The 24,733-nt window shown below is 37.6% G+C and overlaps 1 protein-coding gene across 2 annotated transcripts; it reads left to right on the top strand.

Moving 5' to 3' along the window:
- The first annotated feature begins 5,356 nt into the window (after window positions 1-5,356).
- LOC103721829 (Transducin family protein / WD-40 repeat family protein) lies at window positions 5,357-21,064 on the top strand. 2 transcript variants are annotated; one of them, XM_008812185.6, is made up of 22 exons: window positions 5,357-5,575; window positions 5,664-5,971; window positions 6,047-6,140; window positions 6,291-6,373; window positions 7,345-7,559; window positions 7,689-7,824; window positions 9,697-9,779; window positions 9,877-10,089; window positions 11,961-12,311; window positions 12,395-12,566; window positions 13,474-13,662; window positions 13,741-13,950; window positions 14,041-14,133; window positions 15,542-15,741; window positions 17,470-18,039; window positions 18,224-18,304; window positions 18,472-18,557; window positions 19,168-19,815; window positions 19,893-20,000; window positions 20,141-20,294; window positions 20,396-20,506; window positions 20,665-21,064. In XM_008812185.6, the coding sequence occupies exons 1-21, from the start codon at window positions 5,455-5,457 to the stop codon at window positions 20,469-20,471; spliced, it is 4,191 nt and encodes a 1,396-aa protein (XP_008810407.4). In that variant the 5' UTR covers window positions 5,357-5,454; the 3' UTR covers window positions 20,472-20,506; window positions 20,665-21,064. The 2 variants fall into 2 exon arrangements, with proteins under 2 accessions (XP_008810407.4, XP_089785389.1); XM_089929263.1 differs by having other exon boundaries at window positions 5,373-5,575; window positions 5,664-6,140.
- The last annotated feature ends 3,669 nt before the right edge of the window (window positions 21,065-24,733 follow it).

The following is a 24,733-nucleotide window of genomic DNA, read 5'->3' as shown; positions in this document are numbered from 1 at the left end:
CTTGTTTTTCTTGTAGTGGACCATGGGAGATTGCCTTCTTCCTTACACAGCGTAATAGTAAGGTGAAATGCAGTTAGAAAGTGATCTCACTGGTTATGGTTTTTAAGAAAGGTGACTGAGATAATGGACTTTTGTGGAACGACTAAGTGACTCGGAGTTGTCTTTTTAAAAACCTTTTGCTTTGAGGATGGTGATATTTGTTGGAGTCCTTTAGAGTTTTCAATCTCTTATTATTTGGCTTAAATGAGGGGTGCAACAAGTTTGGCAAGTTTAAATTCTTAATTGTGGGTGGAGAGAATGGAAGGCTCGCATTATTGGCTGAGGGAAAGCAATCGAGCAGAAACTTGATTAACTTTCAAATTAATCAAAGAAAAAATATATTATGATGGTGCGCATGAGTCATGTCTAGGTCACGAAGGCTATTCGATGAATATTCTTTCTTTCGTTGTTTTGGAAGGATTTTGATAGAAAATAGTCTATGGAAGTGTTGGCGCCTTTTTCGTTTCCTTCCGAATGAGCTAAAAAACTTGAGATTTTTGGAAAGCTCAGCTGGTTGAGGTAGAGGACGGTTTATCAAGCTTGATCGGAAGAAGCTGGGATGCATACACAGATATACCAACAATATTAGGCTATCCTAAAATGTACGAGTTGAATGGAGGATAGATGGTAGTATGGATCCATATGCTTTCATCTTTAAGGGCTTTCGCCATCGTCAAATTACCGTTTGACGTAGATAGAAATAGAAAGAGAAGGTGCAGCACTAGACTACGATGGAAGAGTATAGCACTGAACTACGAAAAAAGAGTATAGCATTGGGCTACGATAGAGATATAGCACCAGCCTACGGTAAGTATATAGTACTAGGTTACAATAAAAAATAAGTTATGCCTATTTTTAGGATAGAAGACTAAAGTAAAGATAAATATAAACTGATTGGATTGATTATCCAAAAGTCTTTACATAGTATAATTCCACTTATTTATAATAATACATAATAACCGCCCATAAATATAGTACCTAGTTCATTATGACGGTTGTTTCCCAATTTGGTAATTCTGTTAACTATTGTTAGTTGCCTTCTACTAAACATGTCCTCTAGCATGATCATTCTGCACCTACCATCAGACCAATAACAACATTTGATTGGCTAAATTTCGTGTTATATTTTCATTTGGCCCATCCTCCATCGACCTCTAGTAATATTCTTTCACTGAGCTCCCTATCCAGTCATGTCCTTTAAAATCTTCTTCCCGGGCGTGTTGTACCTATTCTCTCCAGACCATGCAACCACTTTAGCACGCATCTCCAAAGAACATGATGTAAAGAGGAAGCACTCACACAAATGCATTTATTAAAAATAAAGACCATGGTAAGCCCTAATGAGGAACTGCATTACTTGCGTATGGAAAAGCAACGTCACATGCTTCCATAGAGCAATATGAGTTGAAATGTAAGGTGCATGCATTCATAGCAAGGTGGGAACTCCCCATGCTCCATCTCAAAACTCAAGTATGGGATTCTTCCCTATTATATGACCTAGAGAAATCTTGGTTGTTTATTCTATCTAGATTATATAAGACTTTATCCAGCCATTAACTATTCTTATTCCCATCTTCCTCCTTTTCCAGTGCAACTCGCCTGTGACATTTGAAGGCTAGCCGTAAGAGCTTTTCAGAATTACCAACTATGACCCATTTTGTGAGAAACCAGAAAAAAAAAAAAAAAGGGATGGACGGGCCGGCCCAAAAAGACCGGGCCCATCCACCATTTACGATCGTGGAAGAAGAAACGAGAAGAGGGGGGGGGGGGGGGGGGGGAGGCAGCGGCGTTAGACGAGGTGACCTGCCGGAGGAGACCGAACGCCGGAGAGGCGACGATTCCGAGATCCGGTCGGCCGCGGAGGAAGCCCCAAAGCCCCCTTTCCTTCAGTAAAGATCCCCCACAAATCGGGAGAAGAAGCTTTGGATCCGTGCGCGTTGGTCCAAGTTGCTCATGAATTTCCTCCTCCGATTTCTCACCGGAAAGGTCACCGGAGCATCCTGTCGGACTGAGGTAAGCCCCTTGTGCTTCATTTCCTGGATTTAGGGCTGTGATGGTGGGGATTTGGCCGGTGAGACCGTCGGAGAAGGATCCAAAATAGGGGTACCCTGTTTCGGCTTCTCTTTTTTGGATCTTGCCGCCGCCGCCGGCCGCCGGGTTGGCCGAGATCCATGGCATTTGTGTTGAACGGGATTGTGCGTTGGATTTGTGAGGGGTATCTATGATTAATTGAAGATGGGAGTGGTGGATCCGAGATTTTCTTTCTCGGGATACCATCTTCTTCTTCTCTCCCTCTCGCGTCGATTGGCCGCCGGCCGGCGACGACGGTGAGAGCCACTGTGGCTGCCGTCGGGTGAAGGCCGAGCCACCATCACGGTGGCCTTCCGTTGATGATGAAGAGGGGGGGGGGGGGGGGCAAGGAAGTCCATCCGGTTCTTTGGGGGGGGGGGGGGGGGGGAAGAAGAAGAAATTTCTTCTTCTCTCCCTCTCTTGGTCGGCCATCATCGTCGGAGTGGTAGCCGAGTTGTTGGGTTGGGGAAGGAAGAGGGCAGCAGCCATGGGTTGGGGAAGGAAGAGGGCACAGCCACCATGGCTGCTGCCCTAGGACCAAGGAAAAACACCTGTGAAGAGAGAAGGGTCTTCCTCCCTTCTCTCTCATCCACCCCCTTCTTTTGGTCCTTTCACCGAGACCTGCCATCGTCGCCGGTATGGCGGCGGCCACGGCTGGCGACGACATGGGCCGGTGGTACAAGGTGGGAGTCGGACCACCCCGATTGCCCTAGATCTGGAGGGATAAAGATGTTTGGGGACCTGGTGATGGACCCCATAGTAGATGTGAATTATGGTTTAGAATATTTAAATATTAAGTAATTTAGTTTGTGATTTATAATTGATGTTGTAGGGGAAGAGTCAGCGGTGCCAGGAGATTTTGATCAGGGGACTCAGCACCCCAGCGCGTAGGTTGTGATTCGGATCCGTGTTTAAGTCAGTCTACAATCTCTATAAGAATCCTTACATCTGAGCACCTCTATGCATATATTTGAGCTGATATGACACATATGAGGTGTGCATTTTGTTTATTATGAAAATATTGGAATAATTAAATTGGAAAGGATTAATATATTTTTGAGTATTGATGAAAATATGTGATGTGATTGGAATTAGATTAAACATGTAAAACTAGACATGTAAATTGGGTTGGACTAACCTTGTCATGAGATAGCTTCTACAAGCTTATGCGTAGGATAGCTGCCACGAGCTGATGTGTGGGATAGCCTCCATGGGCTTACGCGTGGGATAGCCTCTACGAGCTTATGCGTAGGATAGCCTCCACGGGCTTACGCGTGGGATAGCTGCCACGAGCTTATGCGTGGGATTTGTGCAGTCTTGGACTGGGACATGATCTTGGTTAGTCCAAAGCCAGAAGTGATAAATTCTAAAATTTGGGAATCAGAGTAATACGTGAATGGATCACATAATGTGAAAAAGGATTTATATATATGAAATGGTTATATATACTTGTTGTTTGTTGAGCTTTTGAAATGATGAAATGACATTTATTTGTTACTTTGATGATTTTATCATTATTACTGTGTGTGGCTGTTGGGATTCTTACTGGGCTGGAAAAGCTCATACTACACTTACATTTTTTTCAGAGACACTGGATTCGTAGAATCTGTTGGGTGGGACAAGAAGTGAGCTCGATCTGGAGTCAGACTGCTAGATAGATAGAAGTTAATTTATCTTTTGCTTATAGACATTTGAAATTATGTAATTATTCAGTACATTTTAGTTGGTTTGGTTTCAATATATTAATTATGGATTTATTGGAATTTTTGTTTATCTTAGGCCTTGCATGATCTTTAGGGCACTGCTCTAGGGCTCATGCGGCCGGTCACGTACCGGACCCAGGTGATGGGTTCGGGGCGTGACACATTTTCTGTTATTCTAGCTGTTTTATTCTATATGACAAAAGATTAAGAAGAGGTTCATGGATATTGGACTATTTATTTTTAATATTTTTAAATCCTCCAGTCGAGGATAGCATATAAATCCAATGTTTCTGGTACAACTATTAAAAATTTTTACCGCTTTAAAATTTGCATCTCCATGTACCCTTTTTTATTTACTACGCAAGCTAGTAGGATCGAGATGCATACTGGCACAAAATAGGAGAAAGATGGTAATGCTACGAAATGCTTACGAAAAAGTTTTTCTATTTCACAGTGCTCATGTACCTAATTTGTTTATTTTCTTTTCCACTCAAAAAGGAGTCAAAATTTGGGGACTGAAAGTGGGAATGAAGAAAAAGTATACCTTAACATGGTTGTAAGGTCTTCATCCTCAAGATGGAGAAGTAGTTTTTACTTGAATTTCTTGTATGCATAGAGATGAAAAACTCCAAGGAAAAACCCCAAACATATTAGAGTTTCGAGATAAACATAGACTTGAATATTTACTTAGCATACTTTAGATAATAACACACGTGAAAATGTAGCATATGCTAGCTAAATATGTAAAATATGTAATTTCCATATTATAACTATAGGATTGTACGGTTTAATATGCAAATAAAAAGTTGTGAGAAATTAATACACAAATATAGAAATTGTGCGGACTAATATGAAGAAATTGATGAAATAAACATTCTTTAATTTTTGTATGTGGGAAGTTGTAGACCTCAAAAAATGAAGAAAATTACAACCATAATTGCCAACTTGAACAAGAATTAATAGCTCCAATGGAATACTGTCATGAGAAGGATAATTGGAGTTTGGAGCTTCTAGCTGCTAACCAATCTGTATGCTGATTAGGTTCTTGAAAGTATGCTCGAAGATCACCAAAAGGATGGATTCTAAAAAGATTAGTCACCCCTCCACCCAGACTAGACTAAAACACATTTTGATACATACGCATTATGTTAAGATATTGGAGAGCATAATCAGATTCTTCCAAATTCTTTTGGAAAATCAAAATCGGAGAAAGTGGTGATTTATCATTCTCGTCCATCATCTGACCAAGGAGACAATTTTGTGAAAAAAGAGTGTCCAACTGTGGCCGTTTTGTGTTTGATCAGGCTTGGTCAGTGTTGTGAAATTCTGTATATATGATATATCAATCTCTTGCTTATACTTCGGAGCCTTCTGTGTTTAACCCGGTTGGGCTTAAACCGTCTTCCCGGGCCGGTCCTCAGAAAGAAACTTGCCCTAATATCGTCACCTGGTTTGCCGACATTAAGTCCGTATGAACTGTACGAAGCCCTGGGCGACGGAGAAACTTGCCCTAATAGCGTCAACTTGTTTGCCGATATTAACTCAGTATGAAGTTACGAAGCCCTGGGGCGACAGAGTTGAACCCTGTCAAAACCCTACCGCTCGCTCGCGCTCTCTTTCTCTCTCTCTCACACCCCCGGCCATGGCCGACGGCGAGCGGACCTCATGGCGCCTCCGGTCTGGCCCCTACCTCGGCGAGATCTCCGCCCTCTCCTTCCTTCCCCTACCTTCTTGCCTCTCCTCTTTCCCCCTCCTCCTCGCCGGTAACCCCCTCTCCCTTTCCTCCTCCTCAATCTCTTTCGTTCTTTGAAAGCCTACTTGTTCTTATTTCCTTTATCTTTTCTCGATCAGGAACTGGATCACAGCTTCTGGTCTACGACGTGGAATCCGGGAATCTCCTCAACTCCTTCGACGTTTTCCAAGGGGTCCGGGTTCACGGCATCTCTTTGCGATTCCCCAACCCAAAGAAGGAGTCTTCCTCTCCGGACACCGCCTGTTTCTTGATTGCAGTGTACGGGGAACGAAGGGTGAAGCTGTTCCTCTTGCGTGTTGATGCAGCATCTAGCGGTCGGGTTCGGGATGGAGCGGGCGTCGGGCTCAAGTTAGTTTTCCGGTTACCAGCGTTCGACCACTGGGTCCTGGACGCGTGCTTTCTGAAGGTAAACTTTGGCATTTCCCATAATTGGATTTTCATTGGATGGTGTTTGTTGTTTGATTCTGATAGTTGGTGGCAGGAGGATAGTATTCTTGTTCTGGGTCTCAGTGATAATTCGGTTGCTCTCTGGGATCTTAGTATGTCCAATGTCGTTTCCCGAGTGAAATCCTCAGGTTTGATATCTCTTTGGAAACTTCACTTAGTTAGATTTAAGGAGATATTTATGTAATTGGCCTTTTACTTCTGCTCCATGAAGTAATTGGTCAGTATTTTGGTATATCTTGGTGAAAGTTGTTCTTTTTATGCGCATTCATTGTCTGCAGAGCGGTGCCTTTTGTACTCCATGAGGATGTGGGGAGACAGCATGAAGACTCTCCGTGTGGCTTCGGGCACTATTTTTAACGAGGTGTGTCTTTCTTATCATTTACTGTTTGATGTCTAAAATTGCTTTCTTTCATTGCCTTGGCAGTTTGGATCAAGGAAAGGTCTTTCTATGCATGAACTAGGTCTGTGGTTGACCTAGATGAGGTTTTCTAACTACTAAATTTTAGTATCTACAATTGTTTCGGAATCTTCAAGTTAGTCAATTTTTGGACTACTATGCTGCTGTCAATCTTCTTGCTTAGAATTCGATCAAGGCATCTAGTGCAGGGAATTAATCGTAACATTGATGAACTTCAATTTGAAGTTGCATGCTTGAGCCATATCTTGGACAATGAATGACTTTGTCTTGTTTCTTTGGAACACCCCGCTACTTCAACATCTTCTTGCATATTGTCCCTCTTTTACCTTTTATGTTTTGCTTACTAAAAGTTCAATTTGGCTGTGGACATTTCTTGATTCAGTGGTGTGTCATAAATGTGCTTTCATATGATTATAAAAGAAGGAAAGTCAATCAAAGATTCTGTACATTGGTGGTGGCTGAAAAAATGCATTACTTGTAAAAATATGCCCTCTATCACTTTTGACTTATTCTCTTTTTAAATACTACTCTCTTAGACATTTTTTGTTCTGTTACTAAATTAAAGGCAGTTCATATGTTGCTTTCAGGCAAATGCACTTGTATGTCGGCATATGCCTGTGAATGTATGCATAAGTGCATATACATGTGCGTGTTCGGATATAACTCATGGCAGTTTACCATCTATTTAGTCTTGGCCTTTATTGAGGTTTTCATTCTCTGTCTTGTCCTAGCTTTTGCAAAGAAGACAGAGATTATTTCATAGTATAGTCTCTTTCTTATAACTACTGGAAGTGTGTTGGTGTACACATGCATATGCATGCATGTCTATGTTTCAAAGAGTACTAGTAGCACACATTATGTGTTTGAAAGGTATTAAATCTTCAAATTTTTGAAACTAAGTGGCAATTTGACAGATAATTATTTGGAAGTTAATTCCACGTGCTCCTCTTCCATTATCTTCTGCGAAGGAGTCTTATAATCCCAGCGTATCGGGCACAAAAACTTGGCCTCATGATCAACAATACTTGGCCCTGCATTTAAGCAGACTCACCGGACATGAAGGTTCAATCTTTCGTATAACATGGTCCGCTGATGGATCAAAATTGATGTCTGTTTCTGATGATCGCAGGTGAATAAGCTGGCTAGCTTTATCTTCTATTATTTTTTTTCAATGACATGAGGCTTTTAGTACATTGGCCGTTGTATCCTAGGTCCTTAAGTTCTATAATAATTAGTGCATTCCTCATTGTTAGGACAGTGCTCGTGTCTGGATACTTAGTGATCAAAGGCAAGATTTTGGTGATCTCGGTGAGATTCCTGGTTATCATGTTGCAGGAAGCCTCACATTGTTTGGACACAGTGCTAGAATCTGGGACTGCTATATCTCTGATTCCGTAAGTTTCTTATTTTCTGTTTTTTTCTTGATTGGTTCTATGTATATGATTAGTATATAGTATCCGCTATCATATTTAACGCATTACCACCCTTTTGTTGAGTGGGATGCACTGCTTCTGCTGCATGTGTTTTGAGGTCCATAGTTGGAGATGCTGCTTGACATACTTGGGCATATTGTGTGTTCAGCTTATATATTCATATTATCTTGCACTTTTTGATTCATAGTAGCCTTGGTGGTTCTCAGTATATTTTTAACTTTATAGTTCTGGAAAGAAACATAGCTTGCTCATCACATTATCCTCAAACAATTATCTTTACAGAAACATAGCTTACTATTGTAATCTTGAAATAAGTTTCATCCGATAAACAAGTTCATCCAGCTCCAATTTATATTTTATTATTGGAAGTGCCTTAAACAAGGGAAAAAAACCAGTGTGGTAGTGATCTAGTAATGTGCTATTTAATTGTTTTGTACCTTTGGTGAGATGCCCCCACTCCAGCACCCCTGCCTGGTGGCAGAATGTTGGTGATATCAATAGGAGTGTTCATCTCAATGCTGAGAATCGTGCTGCATAGTCGACTCTGTTTTGATGGTTAATATCAAGTACCGTAAGAGATAGATTGGATACACTTTTTGGGTCTTCACAGTTTACATTTAAATCAACATCTCTAAGAGACGCAAATATGCATGTCAACAATTCTGCAGTTGTGCCAAGGATAAGTCTTTGAATGTGGTGTCAAACAATCCAAGCTAGCTCCCACTTATTCATGGCTCAGCCTTAATACGCCAATATATTACTTGGTTACATTTAGAAGGCTTCAGTATTCAAGTTCATGCGGTATGTGATCTGTAGGTATTTCTGTTGCTTGATAGGCAAAAAAGCATATTCTACATCTGATGGTGAGATGCTTGTCTTGATTTAAAAATTTGGTAGCATCCTCAAGTGTTGGGCCCTTGTAGGATCATGTTTTTCAAATTTTGCTGGGTATATGCACATAAAACAATTGTTTTGTCACTGTTTATCATATTCTAAAATTCATATGAGCATTCATGCATTTGCCATTGTTTCAATCCTTGTAATGAATTAAAGATGACCACTTGTAAGCTAAGATATTCATCGCGCCATTTTTTTTGAAAAGTTATAGGTGATTTGTCCAAAAGTAGTCGTCTTTCAGATTTGTAAAGAAACAAACAACTTTCTCAAATATCAATAGTCAGAGAGTTGAGAAGTACTGAGACCTTCTTCCAAGGGACCAGATTTTCATCATCGAGTAAAAAAGAAAAAAAAAAGAAACTGATTGGATCTGTGAGATCATCCTAAGGATGCAAGGAATCTCCTTGGAATTGCGACTTTACTATTGATAGATGAATAAATGATGTTGTGATGGTTATATTAGGCTCGACCTATTTAGAAAGTTCCGACAGAATGTAAAAGTGCCTCCGGATAATATATTTGAATTAACTTGTGGTATATTTTCTCATGAACTTTTTGTGATAGGAGACTGTACCATTAGTTCTCCAGTCCATAAATAAACAGTCTTATCTTAATAATCAATGTGTGAGAAAAGCTTTTTTAATGAAAACTATATATAAGGAACTGTTATACACAAAGTAGGTCGGGGAGATTGGCGTATGGAAACATTTGCATATGAGCATTTTGTGCTATTAGACGAAATCTTTAACTATAGATAAATGAATTAGGTTGCATATGATTCCTATTTATCTGTATTGCAGTCATACTTTGTCAAGTTGAGGTAATTGAATGACAGACCTTACATTCAGTGCAATGGCACATTTTCAATCACAACCCTATTTTATTCTGAGAAACATGGATCTCTGATTGCTACTTCAAACTGAATTTGCCATTTAGATAGTTATTACAGCTGGCGAGGACTGTACATGTCGTGTGTGGGGAATGGATGGTAACCAGTTAATGATGTTCAGGGAACATATGTAAGTAGTTGATATATTGTACTGAATTAAACTTCATAAATTAATGGATCTTTTGGTTAGCTTATATAAACTGCTATTGCAATTGTGATTCGTCTAGTGGAAGAGGAATATGGCGATGTGAATATGACCCAAGCTCTTCCCTTCTTGTTACTGCTGGATTTGATTCTGCAATCAAAGTGCATCGACTCCATTTCTTTTCATATGGCGAGGCAGCAGAACAGAATGTGGTGTCCAACGAGCCAAAGGACCAGAAAGAAATCTTTCAAATTTGTGCTCCTAAAGTATCAAAACATCTTGGTCTGATGGACAGGTAATATTTACTTTTGATTTATTTTACCTTCAGGTAATGTAGCTTCCTTTCCTTTCAATTAAGTGTGAAGGGATGATATTAAATAGAAAATTGGGAAAAAAGAAAGGTTAGCCTCCTTTACTTTTGATTTTTTACCACTCTATTTCTCAAAGCTCGATCTCCCCCAAGATAAACCATATGCCAAGAGAAACCATGAACCAGAACAAAACTTGCCCCACCCATGAGTAAATATTTCGTTGTAGCCTCGTTAGACTATACACTTCTCTTGGTCATGTTTTCAAAAATTGCCAAAATGGGATGGTACGATTGGTACCGTATTGTTTCAATGCAAAGCCGACATACTATTGATGCCGGAATGCTGCAATAGCTGTAGCAGTACATGCCAGTGTGTACCAGTGGACAATATCGGCCATACTAGTCCATGCTGGTGTGCACCGGTGGTATATTACCTACCACACCTATCAATATCAATGGGTTTATAATTTTTTGCAAGTTGTTGATTTTGGTACGTATTGTCAATACCAGTATAGTACCAATGCTGTACTGTTCTGATGAAAAATTGTACAAGGGTTGATCCTGGTTTTAATAAAACCCTTCTCTTGGTATATCCAGATAATAGCTAGGAGCATAAATTGAAACATTCTGGAGCTACAAAGATAGTTATTTAGTTGTTAGCACCAAATGTTATGCTAGTATATAGTCTAGTACTAATCAACTACTAAATGGATAATGTGAACTAATCCTATGTTTCATTATATAATGAAATAATGAAAATAGAAGAAAATGAAAACATATAGGAAATACAACATATAAAAATAGAATTAATATATCAATGCAATAATACAAAATAATTTCAAAACTGAAAAATTTAACTAGCCATATGGGGTAAAATATCTATGAATTTCTAGAATATTCTATTCAAAGTTTTTTTTCATTAATATCCACTTAGAAGATCATTGCTTCTACTGATTTGATGCTTTGCAAGCTTTATAGTTTGTTTTAACATACTAGTATGGTTAAATAGTCACTTGATTTTCTTTGAAGAAAGTAGAATTCTAGCATTGGTGAAGTTGGCAATGTAATGTTTCTTTACATTTATGAATTCTTAACCTTGTCATCTTGAACTTAAAGATGCATTTTGGGAAGAAGATATAAACTCATATTCTTATAAATTCTAAGTTTGGTGTGGTCTTGAAATCAGAATTCTAGGCTTCAAAGATGCTCCGATAGAGCATCTTTGGAGCACATGTTGGAGTACTTGCACATGCATCTGTTAGGGGAAATATTAAAGTACATGCACACATGTATGGAATGGAATGTTGACGCCAGCCGGCTTGAAAGATAATCATGCTATCAGGAAGTGAGGAAGGACTAAAAAGCAAAAAATTCAAATCAATCTCTCCAAATTCCATGGACAGGAAGCATCTTCTTATCATTGCATGCTTAACTCTTCATTGCAGCTGTATTTCGTTGATACTTCTTGGTCCAGCTCCTAATAGTAGACTATAGTTTAAATCTGAAATCTTTAGTTTTTGATCAGTCATGTAATATCAGGTTTTACTTTGATTGGACTCTTAAGTGAACAGTAATGCATGACAATAGTCGAATAGTCCTTTCATCAAGGTCCAATGTTAAATATGTTGGAATAACTCTCCTCCTCCTCCATTACTTTCTTGTATGAGTGAGTGACTATTCTTCTTTACACTCAGCAACAATGCATTAAAACAGCAGCAGACTCTGCACAGTAAAATTGAACTAGAGTATAAACACCATATCCATTAAATGTAAAACATGTTGCCCATTCAATTGCTGCATGAAGTTCCAAGTTCATAATCTTTCCATATGACGTCTTAATATCTGTGTTGTTGCAGCAAAAGTGAATATGTTCGATGCCTACAATTCACTCGAGAAAATATTCTTTATGTTGCCACAAATAATGGCTTCCTGCATTGTGCTGAATTGTGTATTCCTTGGAATGTGAGATGGACTGAACTTGCGCAAGTAAGTGGAGACGCACCAATCATTTGTATGGATATAATGGTCATAAACTCTTTAGAGCATTCTTTGGATATTGTTGCTGTTGGAGATGGTAAAGGAAATGTGACAGTAATCAGACTAATCAATGATGATTCCACCCCTAGAATGGCATTATCTTTCACTTGGTCAGCAGAGAAAGAGAGACAGCTGCTAGGAGTATACTGGTGCAAGTCTTTAGGATGTAGGTAAGTAATATTACGTTATATTATGCTCCACCCATTTGAAATTCTTAACCAATACTTGATTACTCTTTGTTTCCTTCATGCAGCCACATTTTCACTGCTGATCCTAGAGGAACACTGAAGTTGTGGAAAATAAAGGATGCTTTACTATCTGATGCTCATGATACTATTGCAGATCCTAAAGTATTTCTTATTGCAGCATACACATCATGTTTTGGGGCACGAATCATGTGTATCAATGCATCAGTTGAAGAGGAGGTAATAATTTGTGTTGTGTGTTTATATAAATCTAATAAGCAATACCCTAGTGTATATACTATAATGAGAAAACAAATAAAGTATCTGACAAACTGCTTCATACAATCTTCATTATTTCTACCTTGTTCATGTCATATCTCTTGACCATATCAAAAGGATCTATGCATTTCATTCCCCCCCCCCCCCCCCCCCCCCCTTTTGTTTTGCTTTCTGATGGATGGTGTAGCTCATCTTATGTCAGCTCATTTCTTTCCTCTTTGTTTAGATATTTTTCCAATGTATGGATGAACACAGTGTTGCTCCTTCATCACATGAGCTTATAATGCATAACCAATGAGATAGATCTACCTACTTATTCGCCTTTTAGTCTCTTTCCTAACTTCCTGAGTGCTGAGTCAGGTTAAGAGGATGATAGTACCTCGATCCATAAATTTGGAACCTTTTGATGTAATGTAGATTAAGTTAGACTAAACTTAAAAAACCAACTCAAGATTGTTGTGTTAGACATGGCAATACGTCATGGACAAAACAATTTGGTTTGCATTCATAGATTTTCTTTTTGTATTGTTTCTATTATGTAATATATCTTTTGCACATGCAACCCTATGTGGCTTGAGCATGTATAATTTAGATATGCATCTCATTCTTAGTTTGCTGCTATATAGCTTTTACATTGGAGTGACTTTGCATCATTGTGAATGCAAGTCTGGAAAGTTGGCATGATTCATATAAGGTTTACTCTAGGTTGAAAACATGTCTCAGTTATCCTCTTAGTCCTTTTGAGTGGGTCGGAATAAGGCTTTATTTTTGTTTTCTAAAGTCTGTCAAGAATTATTTCCTTGATGCAAAAGTTAGTAAAAGGACATTGAATTCTGTCATTGCTTAATTGACTGTGACTTCTTTGTAGATTCTGATATGTGGTGACAAACGTGGTAATCTTACTGTCTTTCCCTTGTCGGAGGGCTTGATGGCATCAAGTTGCAGTGAGACAGTGGAGATCCCTGTTATTAATCGTTTTAAAGGTGCCCATGGGATTTCTAGTGTCACAAGCATTTATATTGGTACACCAAATCTTGGCCATGTTGAAATACACACGGTAAGACAAAATTTGAACATGGATCGTGCCACCAAAAATAAGGACTGAACTCTTTTATGTTTCTCACTGCTTTTACAGACTGGAGGAGATGGATGCATTTGTAACTTTAAGTATGACAAGAATTTGCAAGAACTGGAGTTTATTGGGATGAAGCAAGTGAAGGAGTTAAGTACAGTCCAATCTGTTGTCACCAAATCGAACTGTGAGGAGGACTTAGCACTTGGCAGTTACACACTAGGTTTTACATCTGTAGATTTTATCATGTGGGACTTAACAAATGAGACAAAGGTGATTCCAGTCCAAAATGTTAGAGCTTTTGTTGTAAATTACATGCCCTTCTTTATGCAATTCTAATGCGCCTCTATACATGATTTGCAGATAATACAGATTCCTTGTGGGGGGTGGCGCCGTCCATATTCTTATCATCTTGGTGCAGTACCTGAATACCAGAACTGTTTTGCTTATCTGAAGGTTTGTAGCTGTTACTTGTTCTCGCACTTGTTTAGTAAGTTGCTTCACTTAACCAGCCTCTTTGATAAGCAGTACAGAGAAATTTCACAAAAACTTTGTGTGCAATGTTTCATCAGGCCTTTGAGGGGTTTGAAAATCTTTGGTTCACTATCTTTTTGCACATGAATATTCTGTAACAATTCAAATGTTATCATTAGCTAGTATAGTGAGTCAAGAAGGTGCATGAATTTTACAGTGAAATGAAGATGCAATGCAATATGGTTGCATCGCTGTTTAGGAGGAAACATATAAAGTTAAGTGACATGAAAATTTGATTGTTGGTAGCAAAGGAAACAATTTGATGTTTAAATGATTAACATGGTGGCACATATACAATCTGCATACTTGATCCTTTTAGAATCTGAGCGAAGAAATTTGCCATCCTTAATTATACATATATGGGTATCGTGTGATATCCAAAGGACTGACATTATTGTGCATTCTTAGAGAATATTTAGATTTCTTTGAATGTGTTGCTTTTTTCCATTTTCATCTGTCATTGTGTATGTTATAACTCCTTTAAATATTCAGATCTGATATTTTTTTCCATATATTTTCCTTTTGCTACCATAGCTTGTATTTTCTGTATATTTCCACACGATATTGGTGAATGATGCTTATCAATATTGTATCATTATCATGCCATATAAAGTGTTAACTTTTTTGTGTTGTCAGCTCCTATTCCCATTGCATTGACCAAATAAAGTTCAGATATCTGTTTCTAATTGCTTCCTCGAAAAAGTCAAAACACATGTCTGCCACTATGAAACACCCAATCACTATCAGCAAAAAATGAATAGGAAACAGAATCCTTTGGTACATCAGCTACTCGCCTTTTTATATATTGGAAGCTTATCTTTGTGTTCAATTGTGTTTTCATTTAAAGCACTCAAGGTTTTGACTTAAGTTTTGTAAGATATAACCCTTACATGCATAAATTCCTTCCACAAGGCTCAACAAGCTAACCATATAAAATATCAAAGGTGGAAAGCTCCTAGTGAAAATGTTAAATTAAAATTCAATTAAGTTCTTCGGTCAAGGATATACCTCATGATTCCTTAAATTTCATCAAAACCATGTTTTCTAAAGTTCAAAACTGTCTGTAAGTGTTCTGAAGGACATGGTTTTTTCTTTCTTTATCACTCTGTAATCTTAGATTCTGTAGAATTAAGTGCATATTCATATCTACCTTGCTTTGTGTGCCAGTCAAGAGCTTGTAATATCACTAATGTATGTTAAGTTTTGATAGTTCCCCCTATTCCATGACCATGCACTTCCTTGAGGAAGCTTAAAACTTAATATGAACTGCATTTTTGCCAACTAAGCAGGCAGTATTATGATATTAAAATAATATGTCTCTCTTTTCCAGGATCACACCATTCATATTCACAGATTATGGTTGTCCTCTGCGGGGAGTAAGTTATTTCCTCAGATTTTGCACATGCAAAGTCATGGAAGAGAGATGCATTCGCTACGTTTCATTTTTCCGGAGTTGCAGTCAAATCTAAAGAGAAGCCGTTATTTATGGGTTGCAACAGGCTGTGAAGATGGAACTGTGCGATTAACAAGGTTGGACTATGTGATTTTGTTTCTGAATAAAGCTTGAACTGTGCGATCAACTTTATTATATCATGTTAATGTTGATTCATGACTTTCGGTAGAAAGTTATTTACAAGTTATTTATCATCTCCATCCCCTTCTTTCTTCCCTTTTGCAATTTTGACTTATGCAACCCTAAGCTCATGGAATATAATATCTGCAATCTTGATTCTAGACAAGGAGATTTGACTAGGATGTGTCAATTTGATAAGAGAATTGATAGATCAGATATGTTGTATTGATGGCGGAAATGGGTTGCAAAGAAGTCATGTGAACAATGAACTATTGCAAGTTGAGTAGGCTTCATGATAAACCTAGAGGGAAATGAGAAAGTACACATGTAAGGAAGCTTATAAATTATGAACTGTGCCGATGATAAAGAATTATTTAGTTGACTATTGGATGTGCATTACATGTCATTGTTTGTGCTTCTAAATTGCATTTCTCTGGTTGAGGTTGAAGGGTCTGAAAAGAGGAGGGGATGCCAGTAATGTCTTACAAGTAACAAGAAGGAATTAGGGATGAATTCCGTTGCTGATTATTTTTCCTTTAACAAAACTCACAGAATGTAGGATTCATATAGCTGAATGTGAATAGATTGGATATAGCTGCATTATATTTATCATTGTCTCATCATACCTTGCACATAGAATTAAAAAAGAATGATGTTTGCTAGACCTGACAGGGAAGGATCCTGCATATATTTACTCCATGTCAGTTAACAGGTGATACCTTCAGTGCAATTTTTGAATTATTGAGTCACTTTGTCGTAAATATTGCAATTAACTTTCATTGTTTTATTCAAAGACCAGGAAACTTTAAGCTAATGGATGATAACTTTCAATATGATTGCTTTTAGCAAGAACTTCCTAGACATTCCTCACATTTTGTCAGTCTACAATAGTTTAATGTGATACTTGTCCATTTCTTCAGGACATCTGCCATGTTTAAAATGATTTATGTACATCCCAATTGCCTTGAAGAAAATGTTTTTGAGGGATTTTCTTGTTGCCTTCATCTACACGATTCAAGAATAAATTTATTCAGTTTCATTTCCTTTCTCCATAAACATGTCTTGAAAAATGACATGTCTGACATTTACTGATTTTCTATTAACCCCATAGAGCATTATATGATATGTGGTGAAAACTTAGGAGCGTGCAATCAAGTTCATGAGCATATCAAGAGGCATAGGAATTGGAAGAATTGGTAAAAATAATGGAGAAATAGTTGTAGTTATTTGTTTACAATGAAAACTAGAGCTAGCCCCTTAGAGGATAATTCCAATCAGTGTGGAAATGTTGGAAGAAAAGAAGATATAGAACTAAATGGAAGTGAGGAGATAAGGGATAAGCAAAACTTCCATTGGTATCGAATGCTGCCTGTGACCAAAACAGTTGGCAAGAAAGAATTAATGATGCTGAGCCCCAAGATGTATAGGATAGATATTTTATGGTCATGATATATGATAGCATGTGAAATCACGAATAAACCAAGTAGATACATTCCCATATTAGGTTTCTTGATTTTGTAAGCATGTTAGAATCTGCAAGCTAATTTGTATGTGCTTAAGGTTGTGCATGTTGAATATTTGCATGTTGTCTTTTCATTTTTCATTTTCTATGTTGGATGACTTCAAATTATTTTAAAAACATTATTTAACCAAGTTAGGCTAAACCCTGGATCTGTGTGATGCAGATACACACCTTTTGACATCAGAAGTTGGTGTGAATCTAAGTTGCTTGGTGAACATGTTGGTGGATCAGCTGTGAGGTCTTTATGTTTCATACCAAAGATTTATACATTCAGATGTGAAACTTATAATGGCTCTGGAAAATGTAAACGCCATCCTTCAGTGCCTAGGAAAGATGACCAGTTCTTACTTATATCTGTCGGTTCCAAGCAGGTCTTAACTTCTTGGCTTTTTCAAAATGAGACACCAGGCGGTGAACTAGCAAATTTAAATGGGATACTTGCAGAATCTGAATGTATGTCCGTTCCTTCCAAACGAGATTTTTCATCAATATCTTTTCAGTGGCTCTCCACTCATATGCCACCAAAGTTTTCTGGCAGTCAACGCAGGGTGGAAAAGCTGATGGAAATTTTTGAAAAGGAGAAGTCTTCCACTATAGAATCTACCCCATTTTGTAGATCACATTCAGTTGAAAACAGGGTGCAAGAGGTCAAATCTGCCTTCATTGATCAAACTGAAAATGACTGGAGATACCTGGCTGTCACTGCTTTTCTTGTGAAACATACAGATAGCAGGTAAACTTACATGATATCACATTCTAGTTTCCATTATTCCCAATTTCTGGGTGGACCTCTGTATTTTCTTTATTTTATGCGTATAACTCTATAATTTCTTTTTTGTTTGATTGATTCAACCTGATCATACATATTTCCATTTAAAATAATAACACAGTTTAGCGTTTCTTCCTTGATACATCAGGTTAACTGTGTGTTTCATAGTGGCAGCTTGTTCTGATGCTACTCTTATGCTGCGGGCTCTTCTTTTGCCTTATCGGTTGTGGTATATAATTTTCATCAAAGTGCAGTTGTTTTCATCTGTTCTCTTTTCCCTCTTTCCTTCAATAAAATCTTTTCTCACAATGATGTCTGAGAAAAACTTATGGCAGTATCCTTTTAATTATTTCCTTCTACTTATGATTCCTTTCTTATCGACATGCGGTTTTGCAGGTTTGATGTTGCTCTATTGGTTTCACAAATGTCCCCAGTTCTAGCACTACAACATATTGTTGTTGCTGGGCGTTCCCACTCTAAAGGTGAGTAGTTTATCACAGTAGTTTGGTAATATCTCTAACTCATTCCTTAGCACAACCTTAGTTAGATACAAAACATGTGCAGATTAAAAGTAGTTTAAGGTCATTTTCATGGTGTCATATTTGGCGTGTTAGGAAATTAATGCAGTAAGCAATTTGTGGAACTGAGGCGAAAAATGAATGGAGTTTAATGTAGTTGGGGAAGAAATAATTTGATAAAATATCCGGGACTCCAGAGTGGAGCACACTGAGGAAAGCAATGGAATATCAATCTGCAATATTTTTCCCAGTTCTGTTCTGTTTGTATAAAATCTTAAGGTCGTTAGCATTTGCATGTTCATGCGCTCAAGAGTGTTTTCCAAGCATTTTGCTGTTGAAGGGAAAGCGATTTATTTGGCATCCTAAACATCTTTCCCTGGAATGCTTGTAGATGCGTGAAAATTGAGCACATTAGCAGGTTTTATTGTTTCCATTTGAAATAAATAACGTCGGCAGGTTCATATAAACATGAAATTTTAAAATGTTTCTAATACAGAATCAACCATGATGTTTGGGTCTCTCTATCTGCATACTGCTTCTCCATAACCATTCTATTGCCTTTGCCTGTTTGCAGATGATTCTCACAACGGAAATGTGTATATTGTTATTAGTGGATCTACAGATGGAAGCATTACTTTCTGGGATCTTACAGAAATTGTTGAATGTTTTATGCAACTAGTTTTGGAGATTCAACCACAAATGCTTATTGATTGTCAAAGACGCCCTCTAACAGGAAGAGGTAGCCAAGGTGGGCGATGGTGGAGATCAATGACAACTCAATATTCAAAAAAGGGTGTGCAACATGCTTCTAGTAGAATTAAAGTTGGCAATGATGTTAATGGCCCAAGCCCAGATAAAACTGCAAATAAGGGTTTATCGGTGCAAGAAACTGATGCTGCGAACAGTGAAACAAGCTGTCGACAAACAATGGGGAGCTGCCATATGCCAGAACGAGTTTCCAATATGTTGGCTTCTGAAATACGTGAAGTACAACCCTTCTATGTCTTAAATTCTGTTCACCAATCAGGTGTCAATTGTCTGCATATTTCAGAGATGAAGGATTGCTTTCATTCAAGATCTGAAGGAGCTTACTGTGTCTTGAGTGGTGGAGATGATCAGGCAGTGCACTGTGTTTGCTTTAAGTTGGAAGTGCATTTGACAGACCTGGTTTCAAAACCCGGGGATCTTGGAAAGCAGGATGGGACAGTTCAGCAGCCATTGGGTATTCCACTGTGCATTTATTTTTCATATTTCTTACATCCCTTGGCAGTTCAGTAAATGAAAATTTATTTCTTGCAGGATCCAACTTCACCAGGAAGCGTTCTGATCTCAGTTTGAATAATGAAACTATGCTTAAAATAGTCAATCAAGATAGAGTTGCATCGGCTCACAGCTCAGCAGTGAAAGGTAGCTGCTAATTGTTCTTGTTTTTGTGCTTTTTCCACCGACTCATGGAGTCCTTCCACTTTCACCATGCCCAGCAATGCGAGTGCTCACTGCAACGTTAAAAGGGCACGTGGTTCTCACTTTGTTGCTTTGTTATGTAGGTATCTGGACAGATGGTATTTGGGCTTTCTCTACTGGTCTTGATCAACGGATCAGATGCTGGCAGATTGACCATTGTGGTAAACTAACCGAGCGTGCCCATTTGATCATTAGTGTGCCGGAGCCAGAAACGATGGATGCCATGGTCTGTGACAGGTAAAGCTTTTTGAGGATCTTTTCTGCTTTTCAGTTAATGTTTCTTGTATGAACCTGGTTGGCTAATATATCATTGATTCTTGCTATCTGGTCATCCAAAGAAACACATATCAAATTGCAGTAGGTGGCAGAGGCATGCAAATGGTTGAGTTCTATGCTTCTGATGAGGAGGATTAATAAATCTTGGTGTCCTTTTACCCGTAGTTCTGCAGGTTCTGAAACTTGCTAAGACTTTTCAAGTTCATTAATTGTATTTTTCATAGTTATAAATATTTGTTTTCACTCATTTTCTTCCTTTATTCTAACCTTTAAAAAAATCCAGAAAAGTAGTGTTTTCTATGTTCCAGTATTAATGCTCTCGTCCTTGCAGATATACTTTGGACTGACGTCCTAAGAGACTATCTTGTTATTGACTTTGGGGGCAATATTGAAGAGCATGCTCTTGAAAATAATTCTGATTCGGTGCAACAATTCTTATGCTTCATTTATTCTCAAAGAGAACTTGTAGATGCTGATGATAACTATTCAGCATATTGTGAAAATTTTTGCAGTCAACTTAAATGCAGATGCAGGTTTGAAGAAAGGCCTTGTTTCCATCTATTAAAAATCTAAGAGCTCAGGGTTGAGTTGGTCTTTGTAACCAAAGTTGTGTCCCGACTTACCCCTGTAAAAATATTTATTTGGTATAACTGCAGAATTTTCATGTAACATATGCAAACATAAACAGCATAAGAAAATACGGCGCATGCCTCATTCTTTCTTAAGAGTAACTTCAGCTTTACACAAGAATTTATCCTGCCACTTCTTTATTTAAAATTCGAGTCTTGTGATATTCTACACAGTATCATCAATAAATTTGGTCATTTCATGTCCAGAAAACAAATCCAGTATATGTTCTCTTTGGAACTGTTGCTTGGCTTCAGGAGTTGTAGAGAATATCATTCCGACATTTTACTTTTGTATGGTGAGTCTGAGACTAATTTCTTCTTTATGGCGGCTATGTATTTTATTCGGATATGGGCATTGCCGTGGGATTGAGGGCTCAAAGGCAGTGGCTTGCCCGCTAAAGATGGGAAGAGAGAGCCATGGCTTGTGGCTCAATATTTCCAACAATACTTTTAAATAAATAATTCAAATAATAATATTTTTTTTAACTCTATTTATTTGTCATTTATGGCATATTTACATAAACATGGTTAATACTGGATATTTCAAATATTAAAATATATTTACATAATTTAGTAAATATTTTAAAATTAATTATTCATATATTACAAAATATATTCTTTATTACAAATAAATTTTATTTGTAGTACAAATAATATATTATTATTAATAAATCCTATGTTAGATTTTTTGGATAACTAGTAAATATTTGGTAATCATTTACCGCTAATTAATATATTAATATATTAAATAATTAATACTTATAATTATTATTAATCAACAAGTTAATGTATTTATAATATATTTTCGTTGCAGGCTTTTTAGAAGCGCCACTATGTTTTCATGTTCTCTGCGGAAAAAGGTGACAAAAGGTTCAGAAAGCTGGCGTGGAAGTCCATTCCCAAATGCGTCGCAACCACGGTCCGCTTTCCTTACCACTGAGTCCATATAGGACTAGAGAAAGGCACGACTTGCAGTATCTTGATGCTTTCGAGCTCATACATTTTTTTTTATTTCTTATGAAAATAGAACTCTAACACCACTGAGACCCCTTACACAGGAGACGGTCAACAAAGCTTTCATAGTGGAGAAAAGGCTCCATAAATGCTAGGCAGAGAGAAATCTCCTAGGAAGCAGACTAGATCTGATATATAGAATTTAGTCTCGAGATGCTACCAGATGTTTTAGATGCGAGAGCTGTATTATCAACGAGAATGTATATAGCTTGAAGATATAAACTGTTTTGCATGCTTGTGTGGGAGGGGGTGTTGATCTAGCAAGATGCTTTGTAAAATATTTAAATCACATAAAAAAGGAAATCTAACAATTATAATAAAATAGTTGTAAGAAAATATCTGGCCTGTGAGGTGTGAGAGGCATGCCAAGACGCACTGTCCTAAAGCCGTTGTTGCCTCCCCACGTGCAGGTATTGGCGGTCAGCGACGGCTCCAAGATACAACCCAAACGGCTCACAGCGGGTCTAATCTACAGTGCACGTCTGTAGTAGGCAGATTACCTAGTCTATATCGGTTGCCCAAAATATAAAATAATATAGAAAATTATAAAAGAGAGAATGGTGGTAGAGAGAAACAATGAGAGCAAGAAGAAGACTCTTGTATATGTATTTTTGTTAGATGCAGGGAATGGCTCTTTTATAGGCCTTGTGTAATCCAACCATAACGGTTGAATACTTATGGCCTCATTAAGGCCATAATGAAAGATAATGGGAAGTTTTGAAACTTCCAAATGGAATTTGAAATACTTAAATGTTACAACAACTCTTTTAAAAATTTGGGGGTTACAAATCTTTTTTATTTACACCTCTTTAAAACTTTTCAAAATTCATTCAAATTCCAACAGTCCCCCACAAGTTTCAAAACTTTATAAAATCATATACATATATATATAGAGGAATTTGGGCAGCTTTATACTATGCAATGGGTGCAGGTGTCTTCCGGACTTGAACCTACACTTAGTGTTGACAGTTCTAACCTGAAGGATCATAGTGAACTAAGTCTTGAACTAGACCCTTTGGACCAGATTTTAACATGCCACACACATAGTATTGATATAGACTTGGTGCGGGTTAGCGCTATTTATGGCCATGCGCTGAATCTTGATTCTCATGAGAGTTATTAGAGAACAGCCCAATTCTCATAGTCGCGGCCTCACGACAACTCTCATTTAGGTGAGTCCTCCAAGAATACATGTGACCTGTATCCTGCAGGAGTATGCCTGCCTCGGGCTCATTCAGGGTAACACCCTTCCTTAACGTCACATATCAAAGCACTATTGCCATAGGGATGAGCATGAGACTTTCTCTTTAAAAGTAGTGCTGAAATGAGTCACGCAATATGGATTGTTTCTACCCATTGAACCTTCTTCATGGGATCTCCAATCACAAAGGTTGGGTTACCTCCCTAGGTGACTCCCTTATGGGCTTAAGCCCATCCCCCTCGACAAGTCAATGATAGCTCTCTTAGAAAGAGATTTGGTCAGTTGATCAGCTATATTTTTCTCAGACTTTACAAATTCCAAAGACACAATATTCTTATTCAATAGGCTTTTAACTGATTTATACCTCACTTGCAAATGCCTATTCATTTTCTTATTGGTATGTGCTTGCCTTACTAACTCTATTACTGCCTTACTATCACAATGTATGGAAATGGCAGGTATGGGTTTATTAACTAAAGGCATGTCAAGCATCAAGTTCTTCATCCACTCAGCCTCAGAGCAAGTTGTATCTAAAGCTATAAGTTCTGACTCCAAAGTACTGCGAGAGATAATAGTTTGTTTCTTAGATCCCCAAGATATTGCTGCTCCACCCAAAAGAAATACATACCCTGAAGTGGACTTTACATCCATATTGTCTGTTATCCAATTCGCATCACTATACCCTTCAACTACATTCGGAAATCCCTTATAACACAATGAGTATTCCAAGGTTCCTCTAAGATATTTAAAGACTCTCTCTAAAGCAACCCAATGATCTTTGCTAGGATTATGAGTATATCTACTAAGTTTCCCAACAGCATATGCTATATCAGGCCTAGTTTTATTTGCTATGTATAACAATGATCCAATCATTTGTGAGTACTTCAGTTGAGATACTGGTTCACCATTATTTTTCTTCAAATGCACATTTACATCATATGGTATTGATATAGATTTACAATCAAAATAATTAAACTTTTTTAACATCTTTTCTATTGTACTGGTTTGATTAAGAGTAATTCCATTAGGTGTTCTTTCCAACTTCATTCCTAAAATTACATAGGCTTCTCCTAAATCCTTCATGTCAAACTTTCTAGAAAGATAAGACTTAACATCATTTACTATCTCCAAATTTGTCCCAAATATTAATATATCATCAACATAAAGACATAAGATCACATGTTCTCCATTACTCTCTTTGTAATACACACACTTATCATATTCATTAATCTTAAAGTCATATTCTAAGATCACTTTATCAAACTTCTCATGCCATTGCTTAGGAGCTTGTTTTAAACCATACAAGGATTTAACTAACTTATAGACCTTATGTTCTTGACCTTTAACTACAATACCTTCAGGTTGCTCCATATATATCTCTTTATTTATGTCTCCATTTAGAAAGGCAGTCTTAACATCCATTTGATGAATCACTAGATTATGCACTGATGCTAAAGCAACTAAAATTTTATTCGTAGTTATCCTAGATACATGTGAATATGTATCAAAGTAATCTATTCCTTCCTTTTGTGTAAAACCTTTAGCTACTAGTCTAG

This window comes from Phoenix dactylifera, chromosome 2 (genome assembly GCF_051530095.1).
Source record: "Phoenix dactylifera cultivar Ajwa chromosome 2, Ajwa_hap1_PhDact_Kaust_v1.1, whole genome shotgun sequence".
Classification (NCBI taxonomy): Eukaryota; Viridiplantae; Streptophyta; class Magnoliopsida; order Arecales; family Arecaceae; genus Phoenix; species Phoenix dactylifera.
This window is presented reverse-complemented; position numbering and strand designations above follow the sequence as displayed.